This window comes from Mesoplodon mirus (genome assembly GCF_964341445.2).
Source record: "Mesoplodon mirus genome assembly, chromosome: 11".
Taxonomy (NCBI): domain Eukaryota; kingdom Metazoa; phylum Chordata; class Mammalia; order Artiodactyla; family Ziphiidae; genus Mesoplodon; species Mesoplodon mirus.
In genome coordinates, this window is record NC_138987.1 from 12,161,056 (window position 1) to 12,179,881 (window position 18,826).

Consider the following 18,826-nt stretch of genomic DNA (forward strand, 5'->3'; position numbering starts at 1 on the left):
ATTATACAAGCTACTTCCAATAGGATAACTTATTATCTGAGACTCACATACCAGAGAACCAAAAGCATAAATTATGTGAAGACTAATCTCTACATAAGGGAAAGAACATTGTCTGGATATCAGAACATCTGATCTCTCATTCTAGCTTTGCTATGAACTAGCTCTGTGTGTAGAGGTGACTGATTTCTGTTTCTTACTTCTGTCCTTCATAAGATGTCCATTTGAACTCCAAAAAAGTATATGATAAATCACAATGGTTTCAATCATATGAATTTTAATACAAAACATATAAAATCAATTTCAAAAATTTTCTGCATATACTGAAAATGTTCATTAAGAATGGACTAACTATAAGCCTTCTTTAATTTCTTCTATTAAATGCAGGTACCCAATGGAACCTGAAAATATTGAGCATAACTTCTTCTTTGCAAAAGGGAAACTAGAAAAAGACTGCTTCCCACAGAAAATTTATTGACAATAGGTGTTCAAGTTTTTATACATTGAACAATGTCCCCTTTTATATAATCAGGGGAAGATATTTTTTAAGTCTTTTTTTTTCTTTCTTTCTTCATCACCCCACCTACACACAAAATTCTGTTGTAAAGACATCACTTCTATAAGGAGGTATTCATTGTAGATGTACAGAAGTCTATGGAAACCTAAGTTTACAAGAAAAAAAAACATTCTCATTCTAACCAACTGCATAGTCACAGAGATGCTTAATAAAAGTTATCTGCTGATATAATGAAGTCACTTCTTAACTAAGTGCATACAGTGGCAACTATTTTTCAAGATTCACCATCCAACAAACTACATTTTCTCTTTGAAATCCTTCATGTCACCTTTTGACATTCAGATGAAATTTTGAAAGTAATATGATAGCATTAAAATATAAACAAAAGTAGCATTAACTGTGAACTTATACTCAACTTCAGAAGTTAAAATAAATGTAAGTGTGTATTAGAGTAAAAGTATGCTGACAATGTGTAAATCAAAACGGCCAAAATGAGTTTTTGAATATCTGATCCACTGTTTTCCCTCCAGAGGATAAAGGGAGCAAAAGAGGAAGGTAGCCAAAAAGGAAACAGGAAGACCTGCTTCAGTAACTGGACATATTGATTTAATTGGCTAAGAAGTCCAAATGCTAATACTCCTAATAATCAGCCATTCCTTTTGTGTTTTGGTAACATATATCCTCATACAATGTATATCAAATGGAATTTTTTGATTTACATCAGATACTTCAAAGTTTCCATTTTTGAATTCCCCTAGTCTTATGTAAGTAACACATTGTCTATTTTGTTTAAAATATCTAATATCTCCCCCAACATCTAGGGCTCCATGATGCAAAATGTCATTTTGTCGATCTTCTGTTCCAGTATTCACTTTAATTCTTTTGATTACAATTGGATTTTCAAATATAATCACAAAGACATCTCCTGTTGACGGTGATTTTCCCCAAAAGTATTCATCAACACTACTATAAGCCTTGCTCGCATCATAATTTTCAAAAACACTCATGTTGGTATATAGACTTGCAGGAGGGTTATCTGGGATATCAAATGGCTCCTCTTCAAAATCATCATCCTTCAGCTTATTCTCAGTTCCTTTATATGACGAGTAATAACCCATGTGCTGAAAGAGAGATGGTTTGAAACGAATCACATTTTTCTGAGCCAACAGACTGCGGAAATGAGTCAGTAGCCAATCACAAGGCATTTCTTGATAAAACATTAATAAAAAGTGCGCCAAACGTGGGAGGTCATGAGAATGATAAAGTTTTCCAATATAGCCAAGCTTAGAGAATTCAAGGGTTACCCAGTAAGTTGCTTCTAGGGATGTAATGACTTTCTTGATGGCAGTAAAGAAATTTTTTGAACAGCGAACATCATCTTCAAGCATTACATAGTAGTCTGAAATATTGGCACAAAAATTAAGCAAAAAAGCATAATCTACATTTTGTTTGGAACGAAATCTCACTCTGTCTTCTGGATCATTGTAATTTCTTTTAAGGCCACTCAGGATTGGGTAATATTCCTCTGGAGCATGTATAACCATTAATCTTCCCGCAATAATATGGTGGGCAAATTTCTGTGTAATATCCTGTAACATGACCTCACGCCAGGATGAATTAAAGTCAGCTAGATGAACCACCACTGAAATTTCCTTCAACTCTTCATAGCTGGATTGCTCAAAAATTGACTTGATTGTCTCAAGTAAATAATTTCCTTTTTTTCGTCTCACTGATGAAAGTCCAATTGTAAGAAACCCTGAACAAAAGAATTCATAAGGAAGACAAATTAAATGTGAAATTAGGTTTTGAATAACAGAAAAAAAAAAGAAAAAAAGTTCTTTTCTCTTTAAGCCTGCTACTCTATTAAGTAAATCTAAGTGAATGATTATATACAGAACATTTTGTCATTAAAGACTTATGCTAAATATATAAAGGTTATAGTACTTTATATATAATTGATATTTTCTATGGAAAAACGGCATCTTAAGCACAATGATGTATAAGCTCTATTGCTTAAACATTTGTGTGTGAAATAAGATATATGGTTTAAAGTGTTCTGCAGCTTAATGTTCTCATATATGCCCATTAGAGAAGATAGATATTTAAATAACATTGACAATGTTTTCTTAAAAAAAAAAAACTGAAAAAGGAGACAGGAATTCATCCAGTTAAGAATGACAAACTAGGGGCTTCCCTGGTGGCTCAGTGGTTGAGACTCCACCTGCCGATGCAGGGGACACGGGTTCGTGCCCCAGTCCGGGAAGATCCCACATGCCGCGGAGCGGCTGGGCCCGTGAGCCATGGCCGCTGAGCCTGCGCGTCCGGAGCCTGTGCTCCGCAACAGGAGAGGCCACAACAGTGAGTAGGCCCGTGTACTGGGGGAAAAAAAAAAAAGAATGACAAACTAGTCTCAAATGATGAAAAAGAAAATTAAGGGTCACTCATTCTTTTAAACATCTTTAAGTTTTTCATAGCAAACATGCCATATATTTTCATCTTTCTTTAATCACTGTTATTATCTTGTATCAGAATAATTCATAACTGGACTTCACAATTTTATTTTGAAATTTATCTAGTATGTTAATTAGAATGAAAACAATATCATAAGCTATTTTTGAAAACCTGCATTATTGCTTAAACGTATGATGTATTGTTCTAAGACATAAGTATTACTGATTTCTTTATTGTAAAACACATTTTGTAGTAATTTTGTCTGGTGAAATTTTTATTCAAATATTTAAAACCTAAAATTAGAAATTAGATATTTTTAGAGAATAAAATAAAACACTGTGAAATGGCAGTTCACCACTGAGAAGCATTAGATGTCTTCTAATTAAAATGTTTTCACTTTTTAAAGCTCTCATTCTCACCATGACTCAGAACTGAATAAAATTTCAGAGCCACCATTTGGAAAATAGGGAAATGTTTATATTCACCAAGATCACCGTTTCAAGACAGACACCTACATGATTTGATTTGCGCGATACTGAAAAAGCCCCTTCCATAAAAAATCTTTTTTACTAGTCTATTAGAGAGGTAGAAATTTACATGTTTCATTGAAATACCTGGGCTTATGATCCTGTCTTCTACTGAAAAGCTAACATGCTATCTGTTACAATTTAACTCAAGACACCAGCCCTCATTAATACTCAATAACAGCCAATACTTATAGAATACTTTCTACATAAAAGGCAGAAGTCTGAGTATTTTACAGGTAATATGCATCTTGAATATTCAAAACAGTCTTTTGAGATAGCTTTGCACTTTTCAACATTCCTGTTTTATAGATAAGGAAACTAAGTCACAGTGAGATGAGGAAACTCGTGCAAGGTGTAATACCTAGTAAGTAGTGTGTAAGAGCAGTAGACATTTGAAATAGAAGAAAGATCTAAAGAAAGCTGAATTGTTACAATTTCCTCAACCTGGTGATCACAAACTCATTTGCATAAACACTTCTTAACAGGGAACTCAATTTTTGTGGTCTCCACACGATGTACTAAGAAGTTCATGATATCACGGTGTATCACTTATTCTAAAACTCATATTTTTCACACAGAAATATTTTAAAATCAGGTTGTATATCACAACTGATGGCATCTTACAACTTAAAACTGATAATGCTTGTACTTTCTTAGTGGTGCATCAATTCGATCATGATACTTTCTGTAATCTATAATGTCTTGAAATCCATGAAATGTAGTATGTTACTTCTTGGATCCAAAGTGTCTGTAGTGGATTGAATAGTTTCCTCCAAAATTTCATGTCTACCTGGAACTTCAGACTGTGACCTTATTTGGAAATAGTCTTTGAAGATGTAATTAGTTAAGGATCTCGAGATGAAATCATATCGGATTCAGATGAGGACCTAAATTCAATGACTAGTGTCCTTATAAAAATAGGAGAGGACACAGAGAGACAGAGAGACAAAGGGACGAAGGCCATGTGAAGATAGTGGCAGTGATTGCAGTTTTGTTGCCACAAACTAAGGAATGCCAAGAGCGACAAGAAACTGAAAGAGGCAAGGAAGGACTCCCTCCTACACGGAATGTGGTGCTGCCAGCACCTTGGTTTCAGACTTCTGGCTTCCAGAAACATGAGAGAATACATTTCTGTTGATTTAAACCACCTAGTTTGTGATATTTGTTATGCTATCTTAGGAAACAAATATAATGACTTTCACTACTTCAAGCTGGTGGCATGTCATAAAAACCAAACCAAAGTTTGAAACTATTACTATGGGAATAACTAGTTTTAAAAGCTAACTTTAAAAATTTAAAGTCAATTGATTTTTCCTAGTCTCTCTACACGGTACTATAGCAAACTGTTAAAAAGTTTATGTCACAATTAGGCATTTAATTTTTTGTTGTTATTAATGGAATTGGATCCGTGAATAATTGCAATTTGTGAAGAAACACTGAACTATTTCCCAAAGAATATATTAGTAAAACCCATAAACTTTTATTGTTATACAAATGAAGAAAGTTATCATTTTAAAACAAAATATTTTATTGTTCTTGATTTTAAAAGTCTAAGGATACTTACGCTTTCTTTGTAAAGGCATAACAGCTAAGAAGCGATAGGTGACATTGATGGCTCCTGAGAAATTAGATAAATCTTTGAAAGTATGCACATAGCGTTCTGGATTCAGTTGATGTGTAGACGTTTCCCTTACAAGTTGTTTGTCTCCTTCCTGAATGCCAAGAGGAAGGCAGAGAAAACAAATAAATAATAGATGGTCATGGATTACATAAAATTTCTCCTTACACAATAAATATATGGGTCTGATATATAATATGGGTATTACATAAATCTCAGTTACTGGCACCAAAAGCTGTAGATAATTATCTTTTCTTTTCTTTTTTTTTTTTGCGGTACGCGGGCCTCTCACTGTTGTGGCCTCTCCCGTCGCGGAGCACAGGCTCCGGACGCGCAGGCTCAGCGGCCATGGCTCACGGGCCCAGCCGCTCCGCGGCATGTGGGATCCTCCCGGACCGGAGCACGAACCCGTGTCCCCTGCATCGGCAGGCAGACTCTCAACCACTGCGCCACCAGGGAAGCCGCCAGATAATTATCTTTAACCTGAATTCCTACCTAGAGTCTCTGTTCCAGTTATATTCCACTTTTTATACTATGCTTACAATTGCTTTTCTACAGCATACATCAATAGTGGCATTCTCTTGATAATAATAAAGCATTCTCTTGATAATAATTTTAAAAATCTCTATTTGAAACTCTATTTGAAAATCTCTATTTGAAACATGAATTTCATGTTAAAATTCAAATTCTTTACAATAATTTAAGGATCTTAAAACTTGACAGTAGGGCTTCCCTGGTGGCTCAGTGGTTGGGGGTCCGCCTGCCGATGCAGGGGGCATGGGTTCGTGCCCCGGTCCGGGAGGATCCCGCGTGCCGCAGAGCGGCTGGGCCTGTGGGCCGTGGCCGCTGGGCCTGCACGTCCGGAGCCTGTGCTCCGCGACGGGAGAGGCCACAACAGTGGGAGGCCCGTGTACAGAAAAAAAAAAAAAAAAAAACTTGACAGTAATCTCTTTTACAGTTTCACGTAAAGCTAATTCTCACTAGATTCACCATATTTGAGTCATATTAAACTATTTACTCTTCTTCAAGCCTTATCAAATAAAAGACCACACATTATTTCTATGATTTTGAAATTTTAGGAATGATTAGGAAGATGCAGCAGTGAACATAATAGTTGGAGTCTGGATAACTTATTAATTAAAAAATTTTAGTCAGTCACTTATGTGGCCACTATAATCGAAGGCTGTTGAGAATGGACAGACATGGTCCTTGTGACACGGTAGTATTTTTTTCAAATGTCTTCAAGATAACTCAATTAGGATCCATTTGTACAAAGTCTTCAAGGAAATGTCTTTAGACCTTATACTAGTCTTTTCCATGATGTTTTCTTGTTGCTTGTGGGTGTAGAGGGGGAAGGGGAGTATTCCGATGGAGGTGAAGTTTGGTCCTTTTTTATTTAAGACCCTCATTATCGATCTGATACTGGAATTATGTCATTCAATCTTCAGGATGGTTTATATTCAAGAAAACGTTCATATTCAGCTTTAAAAATATCCTGTTAACTACTAATTGCTTTGTTTTATCTCCCTTTGATATAAGTTCAGTTGTAGATTTTGATTATCTAATCACCATTTGATCAAGCCTCTATTGGTTATACATTACTAGCAAAATGACTTGCTTGGCTTTTGTATATGGTTTAGTACCACTGGTAGAATATTAGGGCAACTAATTTGGAAGAAATGTTTCTTTTTTGGCAAGGTGTCTATTGTGCTGTGTGAGTTATGTGGATATTTCTACTATTCAGTATAGGAATGTCAGGTCAGGCATGGGCATGCCATTAAAACTACAGAGAAAGTGAATGCATTAAATAAACTTGGTCCTCATGTTTTTGGCTGTGGTCAATAAAACTTTAATCAATTAAGCCTTGTTCTAAAATATTAGAAAGGATTCAAATACAAACTTTACCTCAACTGGAACATTCACTACTTTGTGTCAAATTTAAATATAAATGGAAAAGTTGACTACCTCAAACTTTTAAATCTATGGCAGGGCTAAAATTGTCTTAGAATAAAAATTGAGAGTAGTGAACCCTGACTGGGAAGAGCTATCAATCTGGTCCTTGATAAATGAAGATTCATTCTGAATATCTCTTCTGTATATTCAATTATGTTTATGAACCTATAGTTGTTCTTTAATACTGTATTTCTATATTTTATATTGACTTGATGATTTAGACAAAGAAAAAATACTTTAGTCTGATTTACAATGTATTTGCCTTCTGTAAAATTATAGAGTTTCAAAATACATGATATTAAACTTTGGAGGCTAGTTTTCTTATAAATGTACTCATTGAATATCCATTGATTTCTGATTATTTTAAATTCATTGCACATAAATATTTTCATTTTTGTATTTCTGAAAACCTAAAAAACATCATGGAAGTTTTAAAATGAACAAGTTTAGGATTTCTAAAAGGTAACCAGAGACTCAGTTCTGCATCAGCTACTTTAATAGTAATGTAATGGTGTACACAGTCAATAGGGTGTAGAAGAAATATGTATAAAAATCACAGTAGTCACAACACCGAATTGATTTTACCATTCTGGTCTTATGTGATATCACATTCTAAAGGAAGTGTAGGATACTGAATATCTCTTTAAGAATTTTATCATGAACACGTAAAAATCCAGACTTTTTCTGTGATAATATAGAGTACATTCATCCTGTTTGAAGGCCATAACAGAATATAAAATGAAATGAAACTTACATGAAAGCACTTTATTAAATTCTCAAGAACAAGTTTCTTTACACTTTTCAGCATAAATAAATCATGCAACTTTCACCTGAGTCTGTCTTGTTGGCTGCTTTCCAGAAGCATCTACCTGAACAGCCGGGCTCTCCCTGGATACCTTCTTTCTGTAGATACTATGCTGTAGTGTATTTCTCAGTAATAAGACAAAGCTTTATGACAATCATTTTCTGGATAGGAAGGCAATTCAATGGACTAGCTACAGACTAAATATATACCCTGGTGGCTACTTTGAAGATGCTCACAGCCGAGAGGCTAAGTTGATTGGATATGCAGTGTCTCTTCTACTTAGTTTGCCTTGTAATACTATTTGTCTCTTACACTGAACTTGGTTTTCTTTCCCACTGAAAGGCACATATGCCCCTAACATGTAAGAAATAAACTAAACTGTTACATGCCCAGATTTTGGGGCCACTGATAGATTTTCTAGCAAGAATAGTAGAATAGATGTGCTAAATAACTCTAGAGACCTTACTACTGTAATTGTTTATCTGATTTCCCTGAATTATAGCTATTATTTCGCCCTGATTTAAGAAAAACATAAGAAGGGGCTTCCCTGGTGGCGCAGTGGTTGAGAGTCCGCCTGCCAATGCAGGGGACACAGGTTCGTGCCCTGGTCCTGGAAGATTCCACATGCCACGGAGCGGCTAGGCCCGTGAGCCATGACCGCTGAGCCTGCGCATCCGGAGCCTGTGCTCCGCAACGGGAGAGGCCACAACAGTGAGAGGCCCGCGTACCACAAAAACAAAAAACAAAAAACAGAAAAAGAACAACCTGCTAATGTCTCTGCTTAGAAAATTGCATGCATTGTGATATTTTGGAGTCAAGAAAGAAAATCAACTCAGATAATTTTAGGAAAACTGAACAAGCACAGATAAAAGGGTTGAAAAGGTAGAAGTATTAAAAAGAAACTGCATTATATCCTAGTAGGAGGCCAGTTTTCCATGGTTATTAGACATTTTTAGAAGAACAATTTTAATTTAACACGAATGATTTAATGAATATTTCAAATATTTATATATATTAAGCCTTGGGATAAAATTTAGCTCAAAAATGCAATTTAGGTAGAAAACATCATCTAGTAAACAGTGAAACATTAAACTAATAAAAATATTGTCATTGAATTGTCAATATGGGGGTGTGCTTGTATTTAAAAACCATTTTAACTCACTTTTTCTAACTTAATATAAGTATTTAAAAATAATTTCAGGGCTTCCCTGGTGGCGCAGTGGTTGAGAGTCCACCTGCTGATGCAGGGGACACAGGTTCATGCCCCGGTCCGGGAAGATCCCACATGCCGTGAAGCGGCTGGGCCCGTGAGCCATGGCCGCTGAGCCTGCGCGTCCGGAGCCTGTGCTCCGCAACGGGAGAGGCCACAACAGTGAGAGGCCCGCGTACCGCAAAAAATAAAAAAATAAAAAATAAAAATAAAAATAATTTCAATTTTTAAAGCTAAGAAGCAAACAATCTCTTCTCTGCACCTGGGATGATTTGCAAATTTGACTAGATATATGGTTAATGTAGCAAGAAAATTTTCATTGAGAAAGTACTCTTTAGTAAGAGCTACTTCATTAAATCACACTTTTTAATTAGGTGTCTAGGACCTATGTTTAGATAGAAATGCATAAAGAGAACAATAGTGTTTGACTTTCTTAGGATATATACTCTATTACTTCTTACACATTTTATAGTGAATTTGAAGCTCTTCTATTCCAAAAAGACATAAGGATGTTTGCTGCATACAATAATCTTTTGTCTACTTAAAGTTAAATATTGAAATTTCACTTGAAAGTGTCTTATATACATCATCATTGAATACAACAAGCATCCTGCCAATACCATGTTTTTGATTTACAAGATGTGATATACTTCTACCAGTACATACAGATGCAAGAAATAAATTTTTATCACAAAATTAAATCATTAATCAAGAGCTCCTCTAGTTGATTTATGATCTTTAATTCTATTAATTAAAAAATAGCTGGATCGGGCTTCCCTGGTGGCACAGTGGTTGAGAATCTGCTTGCTAATGTAGGGGAGCCAATGCAGGGGACACGGGTTCGAGCCCTGGTCTGGGAAGATCCCACATGCTGCGGAGCAACTGGGCTCGTGAGCCACAACTACTGAGCCTGCACGTCTGGAACCTGTGCTCCGCAACAAGAGAGGCTGCGATAGTGAGAGGCCCGTGCACCACGATAAAGAGTGGCCCCCCCTCGCCGCAACTAGAGAAAGCCCTCGCACAGAAACGAAGAACCAACTCAGCCAAAAATAACTAAATAAATTTATTAAAAAAAAAAAAAAAGCTGGATCGCCTGGGCCTTGCTCTACTGTCCTTAAATTTCATAAACCTAATAACCAGTTTAAAAAAATCTAAAATGCATGTCATTAGTAAGTTTCTCCAGTTTGCTATGTTTACCTAAATCATGCCTAGTCAAATTCTATTAACTGTGGTAACTTCAGTATTATGAATAGACTAAGGATGATAGAATGAAGAGTCCACAAGATTAAGAGCTATACTTGAAAGTAAAGGCTTAGGCAGAGTCAAGATCTAGGAATCTGACAGAATTTCGCCTGTAAAGCAAGATGCTTTACAGAAGACTTCCTAAGAGGATCTGCACAAACTTAGATCATGTGGTTGGCTCATAGGATATATCTAGAATAGTATCTGGCAAATAGTAGGTAGTTACCAAATCATGTTCAATTAATAAAACATTTTACTAGGAAATGCTCTTTGTAGTTATTGTCAGATTCTCTCTAGCTAAGATATTAATTGAAACTTAGCATGCTTGTATGATAGAATGTATTTTTAGGTCCTCTATTTGTCCAGAGGCTTTGATCTTCTGAAATATGTGAACAGGAATAATTGCATAAAGATTAGAATTTTCCCAGATATCTTAAGCTCAATTCAGATAGAAAAAGTGAATTACTCTCCATATTACTTTCATATTACTCTCATCAGACATATTACTCTCATCAGATGTGAAATTATATAATTATAACAAAAATGAATAATAGAAACACTTTGAGTTCTCACAATTAGTCAGAATGTGTCCTTTTGCATACTTTCATAATTCACTTAAAATTTATTCATAAATTATCTACTAATTTTACCATTTTTAAACTACTGAATAGCTTTCACATAATATTATCTTTAGTTCTTAAGGACCTTTATTACTTTTCAGTGACCGTAAATGTATAACATGGTGGTCATTTAGTGTTATTCAAAACCCAAATGAGATGTCACACATTGTAATAAAATGTTCCTTCTTAACAAAATAGCACAATTAGTATCACTAATTAGACAATGGGATTTTAAAATTTTTGATAATATAGAAAAGTAGAGAAAGTAAGGAGTAACACCTTTAAGCAAATTTTGTTTATTCTATTTACAGCAGACCCTTGAACAACACAGGTTTTAACTGCACAGTTCCACTTATAAGTGGATTTTTTCCAGTAAATACGTAATACACTACACGACCTGAGGTTGGCTGAATCTGCTGATGCAGAAGTGTGGCTATGGAGAGCCAACTGTAAAGTTACACCCAGATTTTTTTGAGTGCCTGGAGGGTCAGTGCTCCTAAAACCCACATTGTTAAACAGTCAACTGTATTTCAAATTAAAGCTCACAAATTACAATGATTTTATGCAATATTAATTCAGATAGGGATGATAGCTAACTTATTTGGAATTAGAGTTACATATCTGAACCACTATATATATATATATATATATATATATATATATATGGCATTAAAGAAAACATTGCAACATAAACCAAAACAATTGTAATGTTGGTAATATATAATATAAAAAGTAGCTAGATAGGAAATATACATGTTATAATTTTGCTTAAACTAAGGCTATTTCAATAGCCTGAGACTGAAGTTAGGTTACAAGTGGACTGTCTGGTTCCACTTAGGCCTTATTCTGAACAAAAAATAATCAGCCTCCAAGACTTACCATAACATAGCTATCTTCAATGTACAAGTTCATAAACAGAAGGAAAATGACAAGAACTCCCAAGAATGAGACTGTAGAACGTTTTCGCAGGCATCGCATTTTATCTAGTGTATCAAAAATATGTTTCACTTGGTGAAATTTAAACATTCTCTCCTGTGGAAAAGAGGCACAAAATTATTAACTATTAATTTTGTATGCAAATATTTCTTCATCGTGTCAGTCAAATCCAGTCTTTTATAAAATCTCACTATTCAAATATTGGAACCAAAATTGTTTCCAATTTCACAATAAATTTGGCACAGGCTATTAATACATTAACAGAAGGATAATGCAGTGGTTTATATTGATGTAGAGTAAGTAAAAATGAAATGCACAGGTATTTCTGAACAAATAAACATTGGTAACAATAATGTAAGAAAATAATACTTCTTTGATAAGAATAAAAATTAAAGCGAAAAGCAAACATTAAGGTAACATCTACTTCCTCATATTATAATGTAATGAAAATGAAAGAAACTAGAAATATGGGCCTAATACTGATCTCAGAGTAGGTGCACTGAACGGAGTGATGGGGAGAAAATCTGGGTGAAAGAAAGAGAAGTGACAAAGGAAGTGAAAGTTTTGGGGGCAAGTCCACACATATATTTGAGTTATAATTACTTTGTTTATTTTTCCAGTAATTCTTGCTAAATCAGAGTAAATCCTGGAGTGGCATATCAACATTGCCTTGCTTGATCTACTACCTAGAAGTCTGGCAGTTTATAATGATTTATGGACTACAAAAAGGCAAAACTGGAGTCAGCAAGATTAGTGGAGGCCTAATGATTTTCCATTTCATTCTTCTACATTTTGTGATCTGCTCCAACATTTTGTGATTTGTAAATGAATTACAAATTCATTTAGATTACCATTTTTAAAAAATAATAAATATCTGGGATGATCAAAAGACCAGTGGAATCATATTTTGTCAAAAATCAACTATAATCTGGAAATCGTGCCTTGTTATGTAGTAAGTCTCCCTGGGTTCAGCTTTAGGATGAAATATTTATGGGCCTAAAGAACTTCAGGAGGTGAAAAGGCCTGCATCCCAAACCCTTACAACAATGTCTAAGAAATAGCCAGCTAATGATGGCTCTTCAATGAGTTAATGCAAGAAAGCATTTATGAATCCTTGTAAATTATAGGAAAGAATATTAGGAATTGGGAGAAAGGAATGTTATAAGAATTAATGCCCATTTCCTTTGGCCATATTTTTCTCTAGGGTTATTTTTTCTTCTTGATTTTTAGGAGTTTTAAATATATGTGTAGGGATGCACACATATATATCAATCTTTGCTCACGTTGAAAATATCTAAATATCTTTCCCAAGCACTTTTTGTATTTTCTCCTTTTTGGTATGATGTTTGTAGCGTAGTGGTTCTTATGGCAATTTTATTTCATGGATGTGGACTTTTTTTCTATAATGCTTAAAAAAAATCCTTCCCTATCTTGATGTCATATGGGCAGTCTCATTTATTTTCTTCTGGGATTTTTTGTTTTTCATAGATAGATTTTTTTTTTTTTAGTATACCTGTAATTTATCTTTGTGTCTTTTATGATATAGTGGAATAATTTATTTTATCTTTTCTATGCGGAGAGCTGATAATCTTCTCACAGTGCATTGGCATAACTACTATTCATACTACCACTCATAATTTCAAGGGTGTGGGCAAGCATACTCTCCTATGTACACAGAAATATAGAAGAACTGGGTAATGGTAAACATTAATACTGTATACCAGACCATACATTGAATCATCTCTTCTTTTGGTTCATGGTGCCAATTCTAGGATAGGGTCACTTTCTAATTTGCATTTATGGGTCAAAAATGTATTTATAGAGTCATCATTTATAACATTTTTCAATAAAAAATACATACATAGCACTTTTGAACCAAAATATTATAAGTGAAATTCTGTTGTCTGGTTCTATATTTTGTACCATACTGTAATCTGGTCCTGATTCTACAGATAAAATATTCTGCTTGTAAAAGCTTTTTATCTGGATTTGGGTGCAGGATAAGGTGCCCCTTCATGTTCACTGCAGTTGTAGCCTGCCTAAGGATGCCTAGGAAGGATAAGAAGCAGGATTAAAGCTATGGACTCTCCACCTGGGTGGCTAATTTCAAGAGAATGATGTTCTGGTAGGGCCTCCAGACCCCAAGGAACTGGAGGGGATACCTACTGAGTGCAGATTCTGGATGCAGCTGAGATCTGTTAGTACAAATGCTTGTGAGTCTGGATGCTTAAGGCAGAAGTCTCAGGGTCATCTGAAAGGGACCGTTTTGGAGTAGGGTCTGGTGAGGGGCTTATCTGTTTATATTCAGTGGCCGGTCCCAGAACCCTGGTGCTGCCCTCTATATTTTAGGAGGTGCTGGATTCAGGTCCAGGAGAGAATGTCCCAGGCACTTAGCTCTTAGAACCATGACTCCACATTGCCCATGGATTTTTCTCACGATTTGTCATCAGAAGTTATTTCAGCATACACGTGAAGGTGTTTTCATCACAAATTTGTTTGAAAACCAACAAGTGAAACTATTTTAAATTGACAACAGTAGAAGATGTTTGAATAATTTGTAGTGTTATTAGACTGAAGCCATTGACAATGTTGCCCTAAATGCATATTTGATGATATACAAAGGAGTTTATGAGACAGGTTAAGTAAAAAAATGGGTATAACAACAAAAAAGATTTTTATCTGAATTTTGAAATGACAAAGGATTAGAATCTAATCATACACAAGCGACACAATATTTCTAAATGTCAATTTGGGAAGACTTGGCAATAGTATGAAATACATTTATTCCCTTTAACTCAGCAATTATATTTCTAAAAATCTGTTCAAAGACCAAAAAAATGTATTTGTGAGCAAAAGTTTAGCTATGGTATTGCAAAGCAGTGGTGTTTGTAAAACAAATTGGAAACAATCTATAAGCTGTTAACAGTCATTATCTCAGTGTAGCAGAACAATCAGGAATTTTCAATCTTGTTTTACTTTTCTAAACTTTCCATATCTTTAAAAGCACATATATTTAGTAATATTTTTTTAAAGTTACTTTAAATTTTCAAAATTCTTTATTGTCTGTTGGAAAATAAAACACATTTTATTTCCTGGACACAAAAGCATAAACAGCAAATTTTTTTCAAGAAAATAAGATTTAACAAATATGTGACACTTTATGGTTATGCCTCTGGATGCTTGGAAAGTTGAATGTTTTGAGTTCAATATAAATGCTAAGTCAAGAAGAATTCCATCCTAATTCTATTTTTTTGAGACAAAAAGAAAATGTAAATTATAAGATGCAAACTGAATTTGCAAAGTTCAAATGTACATAATTATATATAGAGATAGTGCTGGGCAATACATTTTGCATGGATAGCTCATTGAACCTTCATACCAATGCTAAAACATTAATATTACTATTAGACCAATTTTAAAACTTAAGGAAAACAAGGCTTTCTCATCTTCATAAAGGATGATTTCAGCTTCTAAATCTTGGAATTATTACAGAGCCCCAGTGCTTCAGGCACTCTCTCCCTTTGCTGCCTCCCTACAAGCTGTGTATGCTGGGGCCCTGTCAATCACCAAGAGCCCAAAGGGGAGCCAAAGGACCAGCAGAGAATCTTTGCAGACTGTATGGAAGGCAGAGGCCTGGCATCTTTTTCTTGAGGACATTGAAATTTCTACAGGTTGTGACTTTGTCCAAAGCCACCTGACTGGAAGAAGCACATTGCAAATTTGCCACCACAGTGAAGTTTGGATTGCTTGAAATTGGAGCTTCAGCAGTTGCTACAATAACCACAGGAAGAAATACTTTGAAACCTTAGTAGCTTTATCCAGAGAGTTTCAAGATGGCAACTCAGAGTATCTAGGCTGCCAACTCCAAGGTCCTCCCTCTGACCTTTAATGATGTTAAAGTGCTTTCTCCTAATGTTTCACTTGTATACAATTCACATCTTTTAAAATGCAAAGCAAGTGATCACAAAGTCTATTGTCCAACTAACTTGATCACTTTGAAGTTCTACAAGGTTGACCAAGATGGACAGATATCTATTTGGGTAGGTCAGTGTATGAGTGGTTGTGGGAACATAGCTCCACAGAAATGGCTACATCTCTTTCTCATACAACCCTTAAACTACTGTAACTCTACACTGAGTACCAGTGGAATGGTTGCCAGTCTTCCAGATCGTCCAGAAAAAATAGCCAAGTAATTAAATTTCCTTGGAAGATGGACAGGTGAAAAGAAAGGATCAGGTAAAACTTAAGGATAATAACCCTTTCTGGATTGGGTTCCAAAATCTTTGATGAACTGCCGTGCACAAATCAATGAAATGCAGAACAGTCAGCCAAATAGGACAATACCTTTTTTAGAAAAGGAATGTTCATACATTTATTAGAACTTTCTATCCTACAAGCCTGATGTTCCTGTGTCTTCGAGTTTGGTCCCAGGTTTGAAATCACCTACCTCTGAAAAATTTCAGAGCCAGCAGGATTTTTGAAAGTCCTGGTTGAACCATAGGAAGATGGCCTGTTCATACCAGGACTTGGACTTCCTTGGCAAAACTTCTGGTTGAGACCAGACCCAAGCTATTGAAAATAACATTGTGTGCAGATAGGATAGTTCCAGGGGCACTATACAACTTCCCAGCACCAAAAGCAACATTCGTGTGCCTGAAGATAGCTCCTGGGGAAATACAGCAGATCTTCCTGAAAGGTCTGTCAGACATTCTCCTTTGGAACTCAGCACTGAGCGGCATCAGTCCTGTATCACAGGTAAAGGTGAGGCACATAGAAGTGAAAACCAATCTGTGTGTTAGTTCTGGAATCCTTACTCCTGGTTAGAGAAATTTAGGGATCAAACTATTTAGAAGTACATAGGGCCAAGAAGGATATTGTTTGGTGCAACACAGTTTATTTCTCAAAGACCTAACTATAAATTGTTATGTATGTGGTTGTGCTTTCATACATAATTCCTTTTTCCTCCTTAAGCACAGTATATTCTTGGCATCAGCTTGAGAAAAGAAAGTACTGTTCTCCACATTTGCCTCACATTTAATCTTTATGGATTTGTTCTCTTCTCTTACCAATGCTCAGATTTTGGAATATAATTTTTAGGTCACCAAAATATTACTTTCTTGATGAAGATTTCTCTGAACCTCATTTTCGGTCAAAAATTGTTCTTCACTTTTTTGAACTCTTATCATTTTATCTATATGTCTCTTAATTTACTTAATACTTTCTGCTTCTTGATATTGTATTCATATGTCTTATTTTCCTTTGGGTTCTGAGCTTCTTATACATAAAACATTTTTTTAAAACTTCTTATATTACTTGAATACTTAGTGGGGTGTTTTTTAAAAAAGATAGCAAACAACTACTACCCTGGGTTTTTTTTTGTGTGTGTGCACTTTTGCATTTTAGAAATCTTGGACTTGGAGCTGTGGAAAAAACTACCAACCTGTGAATATTTGCATCTCTTTCCCACAGCACAGCACTCATAAAAGCTCGCCTAAGAGCTTCCCTGCCATGACCCAGATCTACAGTGTAATCTCTGGGCTCTTTGGTTGCAAAAATGCAACTGAGCATATCAAACTTGACTTTGTACATTATCAAAGCACCATGGACTCTTCTATGTTTGTTTGTCTTACAATTTATTTAAGTGAGAAGTGAGGATAATGTCACTTGTTATTTTATTATTTAATGGATTGAAATATTTTATACCCAACATAAATCAAAGTCTCTGGGGACATTTAAGAAATGCAGCAGAGAAAAATAATGTTGACACTGTAAACACATAGAAGACCAGTAGCAAAATGACTGGTTTGTGCTGGGGAGCCTCCAACAGCTGTAATATGATCTATTTAATATCAGAATTCAGACATGGTACAAAGTTTTACAAGCCATGCAATTTGGAGACATATTCTTTGGACCTATGGAACTATTTACTTATCTTTACTACCTCATATATCTGCATACATATGTATAGGAATAAAGGTTCTGTCTTTTGTAACACTATGAATATCTATTATTGACCTCAAATCATTGCTCATGGAGGCAGATAAAGTGTTGGTTGTACAAACTTCTTTACATTTCTTCTTGGGAAGACACTGGGGAAATCTGTATGCTAGTTTTCATCAACTCAAGAAACATGCTCATTTATTAAAGGATTGATGCTGATATAAAGTGACAAGTGGATTATTACACAGTAGAAGCACTTGCTTAGGGTGCATATGCTTGTGCATGTTATCATGTTTCTGGAATGTTACTTGGATTATATGCGACAAACCACCAAATGTTAATGAGCTCAGTTCTCTCCCTCCAGCTCTTTAGGGTAAAATCACTTGCACTTCCCAATGCAAACTATTCCATGCCCCATATGAGAGGATGGAAGAAAGGAAAACCATATTCCTATCTACCTGAATGAATGTGGCTACGGTAATCTCCCCCAAGGCTCTAAGCTGTAACTGATATTTAATAGTCTACTTTTAAATCAACAGTCAGAATGCAAAAGTAAATTACATTCTCCACATCACATGGGCTGGTATCCAATACTTAACCTCGCATCAGGGAAAACATGAGAGAAGTCTTGCAGTCAACCGTTCATCTGTCTGACATGTGCCACTATGTGCATCTGACTTGCTTGGCTTGCCTTTTTTAATGTGTGCCCAATTTGTTTTTTTACATTGCTTTGTGGAAGGCTGAACATGCCCTCGGGGCAGTATTCAATACTTTCCAATGAACAGAAAGAATGTTGCTGACATAGCAAAAGCTTCAGGATGCCACGAAAATGAAAAGTGTCTTGTAAAACATGATTATCATTAAGTTTTGTACAAAAGGCTCAGATATTCACACATTGATAGGAACAAATGTAATTGCTTTTTCCATTTAAGATTTTTTTTTTAACAGTCCCAAGCTGTACTGTTCATTTGTAGCTATAGGTGGTAGCGAAGTGGAAAATTATAGAGGCT

General features: G+C 35.3%; 1 protein-coding gene across 1 annotated transcript in view; it reads right to left on the bottom strand.

Moving 5' to 3' along the window:
• Positions 1-396: 396 nt before the first annotated feature.
• MGAT4C (MGAT4 family member C) overlaps positions 397-18,826 on the bottom strand; it is a 36,486-nt gene continuing 18,056 nt past the window's right edge. The window contains exons 2-4 of the mRNA XM_082636875.1: positions 11,820-11,972; positions 5,057-5,204; positions 397-2,270 (exon numbers count right to left, since the gene is read on the bottom strand). Coding sequence (XP_082493001.1) covers positions 1,129-2,270; positions 5,057-5,204; positions 11,820-11,966 — 1,437 coding nt within the window. The 5' untranslated portion in view covers positions 11,967-11,972 and the 3' untranslated portion in view covers positions 397-1,128. The remainder of the gene's footprint in view (positions 2,271-5,056; positions 5,205-11,819; positions 11,973-18,826) is intronic.